The sequence below is a fragment of the Thalassophryne amazonica genome, chromosome 3 (assembly GCF_902500255.1).
Source record: "Thalassophryne amazonica chromosome 3, fThaAma1.1, whole genome shotgun sequence".
In the NCBI taxonomy this organism is placed as follows: domain Eukaryota; kingdom Metazoa; phylum Chordata; class Actinopteri; order Batrachoidiformes; family Batrachoididae; genus Thalassophryne; species Thalassophryne amazonica.
Genome location: NC_047105.1, coordinates 113,775,486 through 113,794,460, shown reverse-complemented (window position 1 = coordinate 113,794,460; position 18,975 = coordinate 113,775,486). Strand labels below are relative to the sequence as shown.

The 18,975-nt window shown below is 40.4% G+C and overlaps 1 protein-coding gene and 1 long non-coding RNA gene across 2 annotated transcripts in view; one reads left to right on the top strand and one right to left on the bottom strand.

Annotated features, from left to right (window-relative positions):
* The first annotated feature begins 280 nt into the window (after positions 1–280).
* LOC117507462 lies at positions 281–6,599 on the top strand. Its single transcript, XR_004559715.1, has 3 exons — positions 281–538; positions 925–934; positions 6,588–6,599. It is a non-coding gene; the product is annotated as an uncharacterized LOC117507462 (long non-coding RNA).
* mtmr14 (myotubularin related protein 14) overlaps positions 3,557–18,975 on the bottom strand; it is a 53,617-nt gene continuing 38,198 nt past the window's right edge. Inside the window, exons 13-19 of the mRNA XM_034167339.1 lie at positions 18,555–18,591; positions 16,590–16,660; positions 16,281–16,339; positions 9,488–9,620; positions 9,227–9,403; positions 7,827–8,030; positions 3,557–5,318 (exon numbers count right to left, since the gene is read on the bottom strand). Coding sequence (XP_034023230.1) covers positions 5,138–5,318; positions 7,827–8,030; positions 9,227–9,403; positions 9,488–9,620; positions 16,281–16,339; positions 16,590–16,660; positions 18,555–18,591 — 862 coding nt within the window. The 3' untranslated portion in view covers positions 3,557–5,137. The remainder of the gene's footprint in view (positions 5,319–7,826; positions 8,031–9,226; positions 9,404–9,487; positions 9,621–16,280; positions 16,340–16,589; positions 16,661–18,554; positions 18,592–18,975) is intronic.

The window sequence follows — 18,975 nt, the reverse complement described above, 5'->3', positions numbered from 1 at the left end:
GCCCATAGATGGATCTGGATGCTCTTGTCTGAGTGTCCAGCGGGGTCCCAAGGCTTTTTTTTTTTTTAGATCTTTATTAGCACAAAACAGAACAAAGGAATACAGTGACAACTCTCAGTATCTACAACAAAGAATCGGATATAGTAACAAAGCAATTATGAACCTCCAAAGAGAATACATTCTACATTACAGCATTTCCTCAATGAGTTGGGTGGATTGTATCAATTATAATGTGATCTGAGGTGTTTACTTTGAAAATTACAGTGCTTAAAGCGGGACACCTGGATATCCCAGCCAGGAATAATGGAATAGGACTGTAGTTCTATTTTGTGGTTTTTCTTCTCTTAACTTGGTGCCATGATTAAGAGGGACAGTCAGGGGCTAGAGGTGAAATTATTGGATCAAGAATGTTTTCATTAATCAGGAACAAAAGTCAGACTTTGGAAGACTATCAGATACCATCGTAGTTCGGACCATAAGCGATGCCAACTAGCGATCCGGCAGCGTTATTCTCATGACCCGCCAGGCAGCCTCCAGTGTACCGGGAGGACAGGTAGAGATAGAAAGGTGCCGACAGGAGCCGATGGGAGCAAAAGAGTGTTCCATCTGTTCATTCTTTCCGTGAGGTTTCCTGTGTTGAGTCAAATTAAATTGCAGGCTCTTTGTTGGTGGAGTGATTTGTCTGGTTCCTTCCAATAAAGACGAGACTTCAGCATACTAACTAGTTACGTGGTCCTGTGTGGTCAGCACCAGTTTCTTAGAGGGACCGTGCTCACTTGTAACTGTGAGATAGCTTATACCCGATGTCCATGTTTTGATGGCCTCGAGTAATAATAACACTGATGATAATAATAAGAACCTAAACAATTTATAAATACATTAAGACAGTAAATTAACATTAAAACAAAATTACGTAATTAACAGGAAATAAAGGGTTGAGTTATTCCTCTAAAAACTGTTGAGGTGGATCCAACTGGGCAACGCACTAGTTATCACCGAGTGTATTTTTAACTTCTTTATGATGAAGGAAACATACCTTTTCAAAGATTGGTTACCAAGGTAGATAGATGTTTGTGTATCTTCCTTAATCAGACTTTTTTAAATCACTTAGGACTCAATTAGGACTCCTAGATATAATATTTTAGGCTAAGTTAGAAGCTCTTGGATTATTTATAATACAGTCCCGGATGTTATAAAGGATCTTCGAGTCCTGGTCAGCATTATTGGCATGCTTGATTTTTAAGTGAAGCCTGGTTAGAACCCAGTCTCTGTGTACCATGTAGAAGAACTAAGTCATGTATAGGCCCTGAGAGACATTGCAGCTGGTGTTTCCCCAGATTCCCTATGGTGAATCAGATAATGGATGGGACATCAGTCTGATACAGGTTACTTCCCCAACCAAGGCTGGGACAATGTAGCTGAAGTGTCTTGTTCAACGATAGACATGTAACTTGACTCAATGTTTTCCTACAGTATATCATGGCCTAAGTAAAAGTTTGGTCCATGGAAAGTATTTTGACCAGTTCCACGGTCTGGTGGATGACTGCAAGTTCAGAGATAAAAATCACCACATGCAAAGGTTCCACCATGTGGTTTATTACCAGGTAGAGAAAATAAATATAAACAGCCAGCAGGTGTCATCTGGAAATACAGTAGCCATGATGCTGAGAAACCCAAAGGAGTCATTTTACAAGTGTTAGTGTGTCCATCCTGACTTGTCTAAACAAAACTGGATGTAAAAGCGATTTACTGTAAAATCAGTCAAACTGTTGCCATGCATACATTTTAAGCCTGTATTTCTTTTATTTTACGACACAAACATAATGGCGTTTAATAATTTAGGATATTTTATTAAATATTCTAATTGCACAACATTGTTTCATTTGCATCGACTTCTGAACATATTTGAAATTGTCTTTAAAATTCGGTGGTGCCAAGAACACTGATCAGCACTGTAAAATGTAAAAGTAGGTAAGACTTTGCCTTAAGCTAAATAATTTGGTATCCACGAATGCCCGTAGAAAGGGCTGATGCTTGTTATTAATCAAATACACAATTTATTACTGCATCAAAAAAAAAAAAAAATTTTTGGGCATCTTTTCCGGATGCCCTCTGGACGCCTCGCTGGAGAGGTGTTCCGGGCACGTCCCACTGGGAGGAGGCCCCGGGGAAGACCCAGGACACGCTGGAGGGACTACATCTCTCGGCTGGCTTGGGAACACCTTGGGGTTCCCCCGGAGGAGCTGGAGGAGGTCTGTGTGGATCGGGAGGTCTGGGCGGCTTTGCTTGAGCTGCTGCCCCCACGACCCGACTCCGGATAAAGCGGAAGAAAATGGATGGATGGATGGATGGATGGAAGTAGCACTTATTTTACATTGTAAAGAAAGCTGAATTTGGTTTAGAATCTGACAGACCACTGAATTCTGTCAAACAACAAAACTCCTCTTAAAGACTGACAATGTAAAAGGTCAGAGTTCATTTACACAAAGCCTCCAAAAACAACAGTCACCACATTGGGCCTTTTGTCCCGAACGTCACTCATCAGGATGCACAGGATGACACACACATCATCTGACTAAATCGATATCAGCTTATCAAAGCACCGAAGGCCAACACAGACATCAGGACTGTCAACTTCACAACAGGACGGATAACTTTCAAAAGGAAACAAGTCAGACGAGCAGAATCCATGAAACACCTACTCACTCATCTTCAACCTTACTCCAATTAAGGGTCACAGGGGGCTGCAGCCTATCCCAGCAGTCACAGGGTGTGAGTCAGGGTACATCCTGGACAAGACGGTCACACGTAGACAAACAAACACATTCAAACCTGTACGCACCCCTACAAGCAATTTAAAGTTTCCACTCCACCTAACCTGCATGTCTTTGGATGTGGGAGGAAGCCAAAGTGCCCAGACGGAACCCACACAAACACGGGAGAACATGCAAACTCCACACAGAAAGGCCACAGGCCACCCCATGACCTCCTTGCTGCGAGGCAACAGCGTTAACTACTAGGCACCGTGCTGCCTCAGTGAAACACTGAAGTAAAAAAAAAACAAACAAAAAAAAAAAACTGAGGGGTGTGTGTGTGTGGCATGAATATGTACATTGGTCAACACAGCAGAACATTTGACAGAAGTGCACTTGAACATCATGGGTTCTATCTTGACCAGCTATAGCAGATCTAATGCATACAGCACACGTGCATTTAGGGTGTTTCCACTTACACAGTGTGTAATGTGAGCACCAAGCAAGGTGCAAGCTGCAAAGAAGATTGATTTAGTCTCTCAAACTCAACAATCTGAAAAGAAAAAAAAAAAAAATCACCTATTTATATTAAAAAGCTGGATGCACTGGAACCTGGTGCACTGCTGTTTAGTTGATGGACAGAAGTGAGAGGTTTTCTGGCAAGGATACAGTTGTGTGTATAAACCTCAAAGCACAGGAGCAGACCATGTACGGGAGTAGCCACCAAAGCTCCCTGAGCTGAAGCAGTAAGTGGCGGTTTGTATGCATTTTCCATTTTTATTTTTTTTTTTAATGGTTTTCAATTCATTGTACTATTTGATGGTCATCCTTGTGTGTATGAGTAGAGTGCATGCGTCATGAACCCGCTTCTGTGGAGTATCTGAGTAGAAGAAAAAAAACCTGCATTTGACGTTATCTTCTCACTAGCATGAAAATTAAACTGTTGGTTAGAAACTAGCAATGGACCTCATGTTTCTCAGGGAATTGGAAATCTAAATTAATTAGTTAATAACAGCAGCACTGTTTTGCTTTTCATCATATTTTCACCTCACTAAAGTTAATAATAGGACCCTTAACACAGCAGACTGGGACTAAGAAATGTTCTATTCCTACAGGAGACTGCTGCTATCTGCAAACACCAAGTTGTGGACATCAACAGCCACGTTTACCATGACTTAACAGTTGGAAAACTGATATCTGTGACAGTCTTCGGCTACCTTTGCCAATCGCGTGAATTTCATTGAAAATTTCTTACATGAATCTCCAAACTCAGCAGCATAATCTTAAGGATGTAAGATGAGACAGTACGTGAGGTGGACGGTGGCTTGGTGGTCATCCTGATCGCAAAGCTAACACTGAAGTTCTGCAGATCTTTCATCAGATAACCAGAAAGGTCTGCCACACCGTTTTTGAAGAAGGAGAAAAGGCACAACAAAAGGTCCTGAGGTACAACAGCTGTCAATACCGCTTGCAAAATTCAACACAAAATAACTTACAGATCAATCTGAGGGTAACTCAGACATAAATGTTCACATGGATTTGATCTGAACAAAGGAAAAAAACATTAAAGAATGTACATGTCACCATAGCAGTGCAGATAGCACCGCAATAGCAGGAAGCATGGGCCCAGACGCCTTAAGGGGTTTAAGGAGAACAGCTGAGTGTGATCACAGAACAGCTGCTGCTCTGGTGAAGAGAAGATGTGGACTTACTGACGTCAGAGCTTCTGATAGGAAATAACCGAAGCTGAGCCGCATGAGGCCTTTCAGGGGATGGAAGACGGTTTCTCATGATGAAAAATAATTGATAGAGATGAAGATCAAATATGATTTGAGTAACACTAAAGTGTACTTGTACCGGGCCTAACTGAAGATCAGTCGTCTTTCAGTGTTGATTTCACCCCCTTGAACTACAGAATTAATCTTCTGCTTGGACTAATAAGAACAAGAAATCAGCAGAATGAGACCCACATCACTCACACGTAGCAAAACCACGAGGTGTAAATTAAAATGTAAAGGAAGAACTGTTCATGTTCTGCCTGTAACAGGTACAAAGTGCACATTCTCAGCAGTTTCCTTTTAATCAAACCAAAAAATGACACAGGATCCCTTTTAGAGTTTGAATCTGTTTCTCTCTGAACCTGGTGCAGGTGAAGCAAGAGGCAAAATAATTAAAAGCTGGTTAGAAAACCAAAGAGAAATAAGTTTAAATTAATGCTTCACTCCTGGTGTGAACTAAGATTTTTGGCACTTTATTGTACTGAGTCCAGACATGCTGAATCTTCTCTGTTGGAGCTGAAGGCTGAGCGGACGGTTCTGCCTCCTCAAGACACCCCTGGGGGACTGTGGGTGGATGGAAGAGGTCCAGCTTACACTGAGACGGGTTCACACAATGGCGTTGGCGCTCCGCAGGCCAACCCCACGAGCAAACTGTTCCAATAAGCCAGAGATGGCCCCAGAGGGACTGGGCGCTGAGGACTTGAGGCCTACAGTGGAGCTGTAAGCAGCCAGGAAGACTTCCCGCACTGCCTCCAGACGGACCTGACGCTCTGACGGGGAGGGACACCTGGTGAGGAGAGAGCAGGGAAAAGGGAGTTACAGGGTGGGAGGCCACTTCAAACCTTTCAGAGAGGTGAGGAGAGAAGGAGCAAAATGAGGAGAAAAAAGGATGAGTGGAAAAGAAAATCCAGTTAAATAATGAACAGAAGAGTTATTAGGAGATACATATTCCCCCCGGTACCCACAAATCAGTAACACAAAGTGTCAGGGGGCACCCTTTTATACTAATTATTATGACTGAAATTGGTGAACTGGTTCTTGAGATAAGCAAAAATGTACGACAGACATGATGATCACTATAACCCCCATATTTCATACCAGGGGGATAAACACAAACAAATGAAGGAAATGCAAAGCACCATATGTTTGGCAAATTATCTGTATCCGTAGCTGTACTCGGAGTGGGCGGGCCTAAACCGAAAGTGGCAGTGGTTTTACCAGAAATTTTTATGAACTGCAGCGAGAAAGTGTCAGATACTGCATGCAGCCATATACAATAAAAATATTAATATTGGCTATTTTGTGTGTTCAGCTATATGTGTGTATGTGTGTAAGTGGTCTGTAAGACTGTTTATTTTTTGATGATCTGTGTGAACTTGGTGATTCATGCAAACATCCAGTGATGGCAAACAGGGAAATAATATGTCAGTCTTGTTCACTGTATTCTTCTCAAAAGCACCGCATTCAGTACAAGTTTTCCAACTAACTTTATGTCATCCAGCCAAATTAAGAGTAAGTATATGGTTTAAAAAAACAACAAAAAAAAAAAACAACAACCACCGGAGTGGAGGCAGTGACCGATGTGACACAAGCCGTTTTCAGCTCTGTCTTGTCAAATGCACCGCGTATGTTATGAAAAAATTTCACCAAGTAACTTTAATTATTATGATTAGGTACATTCAAAACACTTATGGATTGTTACATGTACAGCTAATATATGTTGTATATGTTAACTGACAATAGTTTTCTGAAGTGTTCCTCAGCCCACACGGTAAGATCCTTTACACAATGATGGCGCTTTTTAATGCAGTGCCGCCTGAGGGACTGAAGGTCACGGGCATTCACTGCTGGTTTTCGGCCTTGCCGCTTACGTGTAGAAAGTTCTCCAGATTCTCTGAATTTTGTGATTATATTATGGACTGTAGATGATAGAATCCTTAAATTCCTTGCAACTGAACGTTGAGAAACACTGTTCTTAAACTGTTCGACTATTTTTTTCATGCAGTTATTCACAAAGTGGTGATCCTCGCCCCATCTTTGCTTGTGAATGGCTGAGTCTTTTGGGGATGCTCCTTTTATCCAATCATAACACTCACCTGTTTCCAATTAACCTGTTCACCTGTGAAATGTTCCAAACAGGTGTTCTTTGAGCATTCATCAACTTTCCCAGTCTTTTGTTGTCACCTGTCCCAGCTTTTTTTGAAATGTGTTGCAGGCATCCATTTCAAAATGAGCAAATATTTGCACAAAAACAAAAAAGTCTATCAGTTTGAACATTAAATCTCTTGTCTTTGTGCTGTATTCAATTGAATATAGGTTGAAGAGGATTTGCAAATCAATGTATTCTGTTTTTATTTACATTTCACACAACATCCCAACTTCTTTGGAACTGGGGTTGTATTTGATTCTTTGTCTGCTCTTTATTTGGGGATTTTTGTGCATTGTTGTAGTGTGCTTTTATTATTGACATTTGCTCTTTTATTATTGGAGTTTATTTTGCTTCACTTTGCTTTGATTTCTGGAAAAGCCCTAAATTGTTTGGAAAAATTAGTGTGAGATTTTTCCGTATACAAGTCACACACAAGTACAAGTTGCAGGACCTCCCAAACTAGTAAAAACAGTGTGACTTATACGATGGAAAATGTCTTACATTCACTTTTGTTCTGGTTTTGTACTTTCACACTGAAGCTGCTCACAATGCTAAACTGATGTGCAGGTGTAACAAAGGACTGGCATCAAACTTGCATTGTGTCTCACAGAAAAAAAAATAGTTTTCTTAAAGGATCAGTGTCAAAAAAAAAAATAAAAAAAAAAAAAAAATCCTCCAGCTCGTTTTTAGTCAAACACAGATCTTCCAAAACATCACTGACAGACTGGCTGCCGAACACAACTCACTGTCTGCTTTCAGTCTTCACAAATTAATCTTCAAGTCATTAACAAAAGTTTTTTTAAACTTAACAAGACAGCTGGTGCTACTGTGTTATGTTGTAGCGAGCTTAAAAATTTTTTTTTTAGAATTTAACGTAAAGAAGGCTGAACACTGTTTTGAAAATGAAGACGTGTAAACGCCAAAAGATGCTCAAACGATTTCACGCCACCGTGCAACAACACAACTACTGCAACTGAAGAATGCCTGCATGGAAGCAATTCCAACTGTAATTGTTGTCAATCTACTTCAACAACACAAAGTAAACTCATCACATGTACACAAAAACAGTGGTTTGAGTCCCACCTTCAAATAGTTAAGATGAGGTCGAGAGGCAACAATTAAAGGACAGTTGGTGCTGTTACTTACAGTCGCCCGTTGGGTCCTTCGTCTTGAAAGCTGAAGGGTAGTGGCAAGTCGTGGGCAGCGGCAGCAGACGACGCGGAAGAGGCTGGCAGGATGGATGGAGGGAAGTGTGTATGATCATGGATGCTGCCACAACCAGAAACAATCTGCCAACTGCCGTAGTCTGTAGAGAGGGAGGAACCTGAACGACTGCAGTCTGCGGCTAATCTGGAACAGAACGGAAAGAGAATAATCTTAAAGATGATAATCTCACTATAAACCTGAGACTGAGATTGCAGCTTGTGTGTTAGGCAGTGGAATCCCACATGCAATGTGAGAAACAAGACAACAGCATCAGCGCACCAACAGAAGTGTTCAAAATAATAGCAGTGTGTTTAAAAAAATGGGTCATTCCAGATACTGTTCAGAAGAACAGCGTACTTTGATTAAAAAGGGAGAAACATGTAACAAACTGCAAAAAATGATAGGCTGCTTAGTTAAAATGATCTCAAATGCTTTAAAATGTCAATTAAAGCCAGAAAGATGTGGAAGAAAACAGAAAACCATCATTCAATTGGATCGAAGAATAGTCAGAATAGGAAAGACTCAACCAATGATCAGCTCCAGGGTGATCAAAGAAGGTGCAAAGTTACCTGAGTACTGGAACAATTAGGAGGCCCCTACGTGAAGCCAAACTATGGATAATAAGCCCTCGCAAAGTCCCATTGTTGAGAAAAAAAAATGACGTGCTGAAGAGGTTATAATTTGCCAAACACCACACTGACTGGCCTAAAGAGAAATGGCACAACATTTTGTGAACTGATGAAAGCAAGATTGTGCTTTTTGGGTCTGGGGGCCACAGACCGTTTGTCAGATGACCCCCAAAAAACTGAATTCAAGCCACAGTACACTGTGAAGACAGTGAAGCATGGTGGAGCAAGCATCATGATATGTGGCTGTTCCTCATACTATGGTGTCAAGACTACATATGTATCGCATACCAGGGATCACGGATCAGTGTGAATACATTAAAATACATGAAGAGATCATGTTGCATTATGCCGAAGAGGAAATGCCCTTGAAAACGAGAGACACAGACAGATGATTTATTCTTTATTTCTGAGGAAATCAGATATTTTATTGAAATGGGCGACCCGACATACATAATATTTGGCCGAGTTTGTGCAAACGTCCACCCCGGCATCAAGCAGAATTTCGTGCAGCGCACCCAGGGCACTCAGACATGTGAATACTGTAATAACTTCCCTTAAACTAGTGCTACCTAATTACCCAGGTACTACCTGATCATGAAAGTCATGTTACCAATTTGCATTGTGACTAAACACTCCCCCAAAATCATCAGAACCTGACTGAGCAGATCATTTAGGACTTTTTGGCCTGAGAGATTTTACCGTCTGACTCACCTTCTGGCAGGGACAGCCAATGGGCTGCTGCCAATGCGTGTGACACCCTGGTCTGATTGGTTGGAAGAGGAGGAGCTGGAAGACTTGCCCTCAGTCAGTGGGTGGAAGACATGCTCATCCACATTGCTTGGCTTAATCCAAGCCACCATCTGTGGAGAGGAGGTGCGCCCTTTTTTCCTGAAGACAGACAACACACCACCAGATGATACACCTGTGACATGACTCAGTGACTCCCCATGTGTGCACATGTGCTGTTCTGACCAGCTGGAGGCCTGGGGCTGGATGGAGAGAGGGTCCGTGGTGTCGCTGGCGAGGCTGGAGGCGCTGCACACCTCCTCTGTGATAAGGGAGAAATCACTGCTCAGACTGGTCACACTGCCGCGATCCTTTGATTCTAGGGGGGAATAAAAGTAAAAATATAATGCAAAGCTAAAATATCCTCAGACATATGAGCATTGAGTTCTTTATAATTTGGAGTTGTTTAATTAATTATTAAGATCGTATTGTCTTACATACAATTTGTACATGTTCAATAAAGGCGCTCTATCAATTAATCAAAAACAATATTTCCGTTTTAACGGCGTATGCGGGAGGCCTTGCGTGTGTGTGTGCATGAGCTTTTGACAAGGGTGGAAGTTGGGCAAATCAAGGAATATGTGTAGATCACCCTCTGTGCATTTGCTGGTATTAATGAGACAATTTTAACTCCATAGGAAATTAGCTCTGAGTTAGCAAAAGTTAGTGTGCACGCTAACATCCGCGATTTTGCTCCAGAGGTGGTTCCAAAAACAGCATTTTCAGTTTTAGAAGTGTTTACTTCTCTCTAGCTTTTACATAATAAATGACAAAGAGGTTATATTAACACAAACAAAACTGAGTTTTGCAGCTAGCTAAACCAGCCTGTGACATCATCACGCTAATGTTCATGAAATGGCTTCAAAATCACTTCAGAGGTGTTATTAGGTTCCAAAAACAACGTTTTCAGTTTTAGAAGTGTTTATTTCTCACTAGCTTTTACATAATATATGAGAGACATGCTATATAAACACATAACTGAAGCGATTTTAGACAGATACTTGATGGCCTTTTACTTCATGTCTTTATCTCTGTGCCTCAATGTGTCCATCCTGAAAAGAACATGTTTCAGTAGTTTCCTTGTGTTCCACGTGAAGTTAAATCTTATCTTAAAATGGGACCAAGGGATACACTGTAAATTATTGGACAAGGACCCGTTTTTTAACTTTGCTACAGCACATAACCACAACTGAATTCAAATGAAACAGCCAAGATGTAATTGGAGTGCAGACTGCTGGTTTTAATTCAAAGGGTTTATTCAATATATAGCATTTACCACTTAAGAATTATTGTCATTGTTGTCATGACAACCCTAAAGCAGTTATAGGCCTCTGCGGCTGTGATTGGACAAACTGTGCGCAGTTCAACTTTTGTCCATTGCCCCATCAGTGACAGCTTCAGGTGGAGTGGCACTGAGAAGGATTTTCATACAAGGGAACAGATTGAATCTTAGTTCCCATGTGCAGTCTGGCAAACTTCAGCTGAAATTTCATGTTGTTTTTGAAATAAAATTGTTCGTCAGATCCACCTACAACCCCAAATCAGAAACAGATGGAATGATATGGAAACTGGGGCAGCATGCAGTGATTCATGTACTTTGACTTCTATTTCTTTACAGACAGTATGAACCAAAGATATTTCATGTTTTTGGTGGTCAACTTCATTTCACTTGTTAATACACAGTGGCAGTCAAAAGTTAGGGTTTTGGACACCCTTTCCCATTCAAATAACCACAACAAAAAACAATTACAGACTTCTGTGGAAGTGAGTGGAGAAACTGGGAATCGGGCAATATTTGCTTGTTGCGTCCCGGTCACAGCCTCATGTTGGAGTAGAGGACTGTAAAACAGTGAAACAGATCAAATCTAGACTCAGGTTTCCCAAGTGCTTTCTGGCAAACTGCAACTGAAATCTCACTTGTTCTTTTTAAGAAAAATCTCCTTTGTACCACTTCATCATGAAGCTGAGTACATTTTAATGGCGTACGTTCACCAGCTTGTTTTATGGATTTTTAATTTTTTATCTGACCGAGAGCAGAGGGTCTTAGTAAATGGCTGCTTCTCGGACTCTGTCGTGTTGTCTGCAGGCTCACCACAAGGGTGTGTTCTCTCACCCCTCCTTTTTATTATGTATACAGACAGCTGTAGGAGTTCTCAAGATGGCAGCTATTTGGTCAAACTTTCTGATGACACTGTACTGTTATCTCTTCTCCATGGTTCAGACTCAGACCACGGAGCTGCTTTATCAGATTTCATTTGCTGGTGTGATAACTTTTTGGATTTAAAAATGTACAAAACTAAAGAAATGATCATTGACTTCAGACATAACAGGGCCAAGGAATGTATTATACATAAAGAAAAAATGGAACTTGTCACATCATATAAGTATTTGGGGACTATTTTTGATGACAAGGTGAAGTTTAATGTGAACACGGACACCATTGTGAAGCGAGGACAGCAGAGACTTTACCTTCTCTGTAAACTGAATTCTTTTTCAGTCAGGCCTGCCATCCTTTGTCGTTTTTATCAGTGTTATATTGAGAGTCTTTTGTGTTTTTCATTCATCTGCTAGTTTCACAGCCTCTCAGTAAAAGACAGAAACAGCCTGAACAACATTGTTAAAATCTGTTCAAAGATTATCAGAGTGAAACAAAGAGACTTACACTCTTTTTGTAATCAACAGATCCTCCGGAAGGCTGAAATCATCTTGTCCTTGTCAGGTCATGTTCTTATAGGAGAGTTTTTTTCTACTTCCTTCAGGACGCCGTTATGCTTCCCTGGTGTGTTGAACCAACCGGTTTTTAAAGTCGTTTATCCCTTCGGCGATTTGACTTTTAAATGCTCCGTAGGTCTGCCATGTTTTTTTTATTTATTTATTCTTGCTATTCATTTTAACTCCTTAAGTCTGTTTTGATTTGTTTTTATTATTGTTTTGTTATTGTGTTTTGTTTTTTAAAAAGACTGCTCAAATGAAATTGCCCCTTGTGGGATTAATAAAGTTGTTGATTGATTGATTGAGTAACTGGTGCCGCAAGAGGCACAAATAGTGGTTAGTTATTTGTAAAACTCCAACCTCCAGCTGTCTGGAAAATCTTGCAGTTCACTGAATGGCTGTTTTAGGCTGACTCGAGCAGTCATAAAGCAGCACAAGGACCCGCAACCTTTACTGACCAATAACGTATGTCACACAGTATTTACTGCTTAAAAAATAAATAAATAAATAAAATCCACACTTTCTTTCTGCTCACTCAAAATGATCTGCCTCTTTTCTGTTGTACCTCATCCTCACCCTCCCTGATGTATTCACTGTCACAAGTAAATCTTTCTTTCTCGCGCACGCACATGCACATAACTGACTGGTTTATGTAAAATAAAAGTTGCCAGATTTGTCACTAGTCCATCAGAGTGTGCACGCTCTGCTCTGCCTCAAGGCCACTGCAGTGAGTGACAACACAGTGGTTTCTGATAAGTAAAACAGACAGAAAAATAAAATAAAATAATTAAAATAAAAAAGAAGAAGATACTGTTCTATTCAGCAGAAAGCTTTTTACCTTCACAAGAAATATTTTCAAATTTTAATCTTATTACACCCTACCTGCTGCTAACGGTGCTAACATACAAATAAAATTCAGTGAACCATTCATATAATCACCCACACAGCGAGCCACATCATTTTAGATATCTGTAATAATATTTTGTACCAGGGTGTATACAACCCCAATTCAAATGAAGTTGGGACATTGTGTAAAATGTAAATAAAAACAGAATACGATTTGCAAATCCTTTTCAACCTATATTCAGTTGAATACACCACAAACACAAGATATTTAATGTTCAAACTGAGAAACTTTATTGTTTTTGTGCAAATATTTGCTCATTTTGAAATGGATGCCTGCAACACGTTTCAAAAAAGCTGGGACAGTGGTATGTTTACCACTGTGTTACATCACCTTTCCATCTAACAACACTCAATAAGTGTTTGGGAACTGAGGACACTAATTGTTTAAGCTTTGTAGGTGGAATTCTTTCACATTCTTGCTTAATGTACAACTTCAGTTGTTCAATAGTCCGGGGTCTCCATTGTAGTATTTTGCACTTTATAATGCGCCACACATTTCAATGGGCGACAGGTCTGGACTGCAGGCAGGCCAGTCTAGTACCCGCACTCTTTTACTACAAAGCCACACTGTTGTAACACATGCAGAATGTGGCTTGGCATTGTCTTGCTGAAATACAGTAGTGTTCAGATTAATAGTAGTGCTATGTGACTAAAAAGATTAATCCAGGTTTTGAGTATATTTCTTATTGTTACATGGGAAACAAGGTACCAGTTGATACAGTAGATTCTCACAAACCCAACAAGACCAAGCATTCATGATATGCAAACTCTTAACCCCTTAATGCCTGAATTTATATAGCTATATATAAAAAAATGTTTTGTGTGTGTTTTTGCCTTTAAGTAGATGGTAAATAATGTTGAGATTATTAATTTCACTTTTGCACAAAAAATAAATAGTAATTGATATTTTGGTAATAATTTATGTTATAATAATAATACTGGTATGTTGCAAATATGCGACAACAGGCATACTGGTCAATTTGGTATGCTGCATATTTGAGTCAAATATTGTAGCATATATGCGACAATAGGCGTTAAGGGGTTACTGGTAACTGGGCTATTAGTAAAAAAAAAAAAAGTAGAAAAGGGGGTGTTCACAATAATAGTAGTGTGGCATTCAGTCAGTGAGTTCATCAATTTTGTGGAACAAACAGGTGTGAATCAGGTGTCCCCTATTTAAGGATGAAGCCAGCACCTGTTGAACATGCTGTTCTCTTTGAAAGCCTGAGGAAAATGGGACGTTCAAGACATTGTTCAGAAGAACAGCGTAGTTTGATTAAAAAGTTGATTGGAGAGGGGAAAACTTATACGCAGGTGCAAAACATTATAGGCTGTTCATCTATAATGATCTCTAATGCTTTAAAATGGACAAAAAAAACCAGAGACACGTGGAACAAAATGGAAAACAACCATCAAAATGGATAGAGGAATAACCAGAATGGCAAAGGCTCACCCATTGATCAGCTCCAGGATTATCAAAGACAGTCTGGAGTTACCTGTAAGTGCTGTGACAGTTAGAAGACGCCTGTGTGAAGCTAATTTATGTGCAAGAATCCCCCACAAAGTCCCTCTGTTAAATAAAAGACGTGCAGAAGAGGTTACAATTTGCCAAAGAACACATCAACTGGCCTAAAGACAAATGGAGGAATATTTTGTGGACTGATGAGAGTAAAATTGTTCTTTTTGGGTCCAAGGGCCGCAGGCAGTTTGTGAGATGACCCCCAAACTCAAGCCGCAGTTCAAGCCACAGTTCACAGTGAAGACAGTGAAGCATGGTGGTGCAAGCATCATGATATGGGCATGTTTCTCCTACTATGGTGTTGGGCCTATATATCGCATACCAGGTATCATGGATCAGTATGGATATGTCAAAATACTTGAAGAGGTCATGTTGCCTTATGCTGAAGAGGACATGCCCTTGAAATGGGTGTTTCAACAAGACAATGACCCAAGCACACTAGTAACCGAGCAAAATCATGGTTCCAAACCAACAAAATTAATGCCTCGCAGATGTGAAGAAATCATGAAAAACTGTGGTTATACAACTAAATACTAGTTTAGTGAGTCACAGGATTGCTAAAAAAGCAGTTTGAACATAATAGTTTTGAGTTTGTAGCGTCAACAGCAGATGCTACTATTATTGTGAACACCCCCTTTTCTACTTTTTTTTTACTATTAGCCCAATTTCATAGCCTTAAGATTGTGCATATCATGAATGCTTGGTCTTGGTGGATTTGTGAGAATCTACTGGTACCTTGTTTCCCATGTAACAATAACAAATATACTCAAAACCTGGATTAATCTTTTTAGTCACATAGCACTACTATTATTCTGAACACTACTGTATGGCTTTCACTTTGCATGGTAGAGTTTTAACTTGCACTTGTAGACGTAGCGATGAACTGTGTTAACTGACAATGGTTTTCTGAAGTGTTCCTGAGTCCATGCAGTGCGACCCTTTACACAGTGATGTTGGTTTTTAATGCGGTGCCGCCTGAGGGATCGAAGGTCACGGGCATTCAATGTTGGTTTTCGGCCTTGCCACTTATGTGTAGAACGTTCTACAGATTCTCTGAATCTTCTGATTATATTATGGACTGTAGATGATGGAATCCCTAAATTCCTTGCAATTGAACATTGAGGAAACATTGTTCTTAAACTGTTGGACTATTTTTTTCACACAGCTGTTCACAAAGGGATGATCCTTGCCTCATCTTTGCTTGTGAATGGCTGAGACTTTTGGGGATGCTCCTTTTATACCCAATCATGACACTTACAATTAGTGTCCTCAGTTCCCAAATGCTTATTGAGTGTTGTTAGAAGGAAAGGTGATGTAACACAGTGATAAACATACCACTGTCCCAGCTTTTTTGAAAAGTGTTGCAGGCATCCATTTCAAAATGAGAAAATATTTGCACAAAAACAATAAAGTTTATCAGTTTGAACATTAAACATCTTGTCTTTGTGGTGTATTCAATTGAATGTAGGTTGAAAAGTATTTCCAAATCATTGTATTCTGTTTTTATTTACATTTCACACAACGTCCCAACTTCACTGGAATTGGGGTTGTAGATGTTTATTTCTCCTCCAAAGTAGACATTTTAAGATGTGGGTTTATGGGAAGACCTGTGATAGACCGGCGGCCTGTCCAGTCCAAGGTGTACCCGCCCTCTCACCCAACAACAGCTGGGATAGTGCCACCCCCCCACCACCACTTAGTTGGGATAAGAGGGCATGGAAAAATGAATAAAATAAACTAACAAAAATTAAATAAATATGGTTAAGCTTTTAATGACCTGCAGTCATCAGAAAACTGACAGTGCACTACAGTCTGAATGGAGAATAAGAGCGACAGACGTACTTAACTGGCAGAGGTCTTCCACAGTGAAATCACCATCTTTAATGTGGGAGTTTTTCCTTCTGAAACAAAAACAAAAAGTAACTCAAAATGCAGTGTGTGTGTCAGAGACAGCAAGTTGAAAGAGGTTAATGAATTTTTATAGTGTTGAAGAAAATGCAGTTATTTACAAGTGCCAACAGGTAACTTTAGCCAGACAGCCATTACGCAAAAGTTGAAAATGATCAAATGAAGTGACACAGCAGGTGATTCATGTCAGGGATCACAGACAGACATGGACCTTATGACAGGTTAACAAAGGAACACACTCACCTCTGTTTCCTGACAGCAGAGAATTTATCTGATACAATGTGCTTCAAAAAATTGAAGCAAAAAAAGAAAATCTGTGGGGAGAGAGAGAGAGAGAGAGAGAGACCCATTCTAAATAACACCTATGAGAAGAAAGTCACCTTTTTCCCTCCAGAGTACAGCTTAGAGGATTTGCTAAAAGCCAGGCTGTCTCCATTACTCCACAGTGGCTGCTTCCACAGTAACCTATGAACAGCGCCTCCATCAGGCAAGTCAATGGAACTAGGAGGCGAAATGATGCCGAGTTATTTTAGAAATTTCTGATTGTGTACATATGTGTCCAAATCAAATCATGTCAAGCACGGGGGCATGTGCTGGTGCCGCGCTGCCACATCCATCACACCAGGGAACCACGAGGCCTGGATGGCAACCATACAGGCAGACAGACATCCTCACCATCACCACCTCTCAAAAGTAACCATCTATCTGTCAGTCAAATAAAACATGGGATCCTCAACACTGAGGAAACTTATGTACTGTATAATGTGTGTGGAAATACAGCACATTATACGCTCCCTCACCATGCGAGTGAGGCTCATCATCTGAGTTTACCCCAAGTAACTGCTTATTTGACACAAAGTAATTCCAGCAGGACCCAAGGATCCTCCAACGACACAGACTACAAAAGACTTCCAGTGTCCAAGTCTCACAGCCATAAAGTAAGGCATGAAGCACCAGGACCTGAAGACGTGGACCATCATTGTCCCACAAAGGTATTTGCATGCAAAGATATCAAGATGCCAATGTCCATATGTCCAATAATGTAGTATTTAAGAAAAAAAAAGGATTATCTCTCAGGATGTTTGCTTTTGACTCCACGATGTGACCCTTCTCCGTACTTTTTTAAACAACGTAAAATAACACTGTCCTGAAGTGGGCAGGCTTACTTATGAACATAGCTGATCTCCAAATACTGCATCACAAATTTGAGCAGGCCAATCACAGCAGAGATAGGTGGCACTTGAATCCTGGTTCATTTACACCTGCATTTTGCTTTGTTTTGTTTTCTAATGATGGGGTAGAAGATGAAGCACTTTCAGGCCTCATTTAGCAGTTTATAAAGTAAGTATTTACAAAAGAGTTGAGATTAGATCCATATTAATACCGATCATTAATCAGTTACTATGGCAGTAACAATACATCTTGCAACTGCATTTTGATTGACTCTGCTGAGTGTGTGCAGGAACTGGTATTTAGTGCTGTTGTCTGATGAGCTCAACTCGAAGTAAAAGATGAACAAGAATACCTGATGATATGAAAATTTGCTTCACTACAAATGTCTCCTTCACTCCTCAGGTTCTACTGCGCTCCACTGAAAACATCCCATGACAGCAAAATTCAGAAGAAAGCCATTTTTAAAAATCTACATTTTTTTTTAATTCTCATCATTATCATTATTAGTAGTAGTATCATTATGCGGCAGCACGGTGGTTTAGTGGTTAGCACTGTAGCCTCACAGTAAGAAAGTCCTGGGATTGCTTCCTGCCGGTCCTCTCTGTGTGGACTTTACGTGTTCTCTCCGTGTTTGTGTGGGTTCCCTCCGGGTGCTTGGCTTCCTCCCACTTCCAAAGACATGTAGGTCAGGTGAACTGGTGACTCCAAGTTGCACATAGCTTTTGTTTGTCTATCTATATGTGGCCCTGTGATAGACTGGCAGCCTGTTCAGGGTGTGTATCCCGCCTCTCGCCCAATGACTGCTGGGACAGGCTCCAGCTCCACCATGAACCTTAATTTGAATTAGCGGGTATAGAAAGCGAAGGAATAATAAAAAGAAGTACACCAATAAATAAGGGACCATGGAACATCACCCTCTAAGAACATTACCCTCTAAGAAATGTTAAACTGGTTTGTAGACTTAAGATATCTTCTCCATTCAAAACATCTGCTTCATTGAGTTTTTTAAAAATACAACCACATAAAGAGCCTTACCTCCTCCCCTTTGGAGAGTCTATCTGGCAGCATGTGACTGCAAAAAAAGAGACAAATTCACCACATTAGGCTACTTGGATTTAATAACACCACAACAAAACCAAACAGACAGACAGATGCAGTGTTCATTGTTGAGCATTTTTAGACCCAAACGAAAATGTAGTAAGTCCCTTCAGCTGCTCCCTTGTTTTTTCACTCCGGGTCACCACAGCAAATCCAGTGAGGATCTGCATGTTGATTTGACACACGTTTTACACCGGATGCCCTTCCTGACGCAACTCTACATTATATGGAGAAATGTGGCAGGGGTGGGGTTTGAACCAGGAACCTTCCGCACTGCAACCAAGCGCACAAACCACTTGGCAACCACCCCTGCACTTTACAGACCCAAACTCTGGCAAAAAAAAAACAAAAAAAAAAT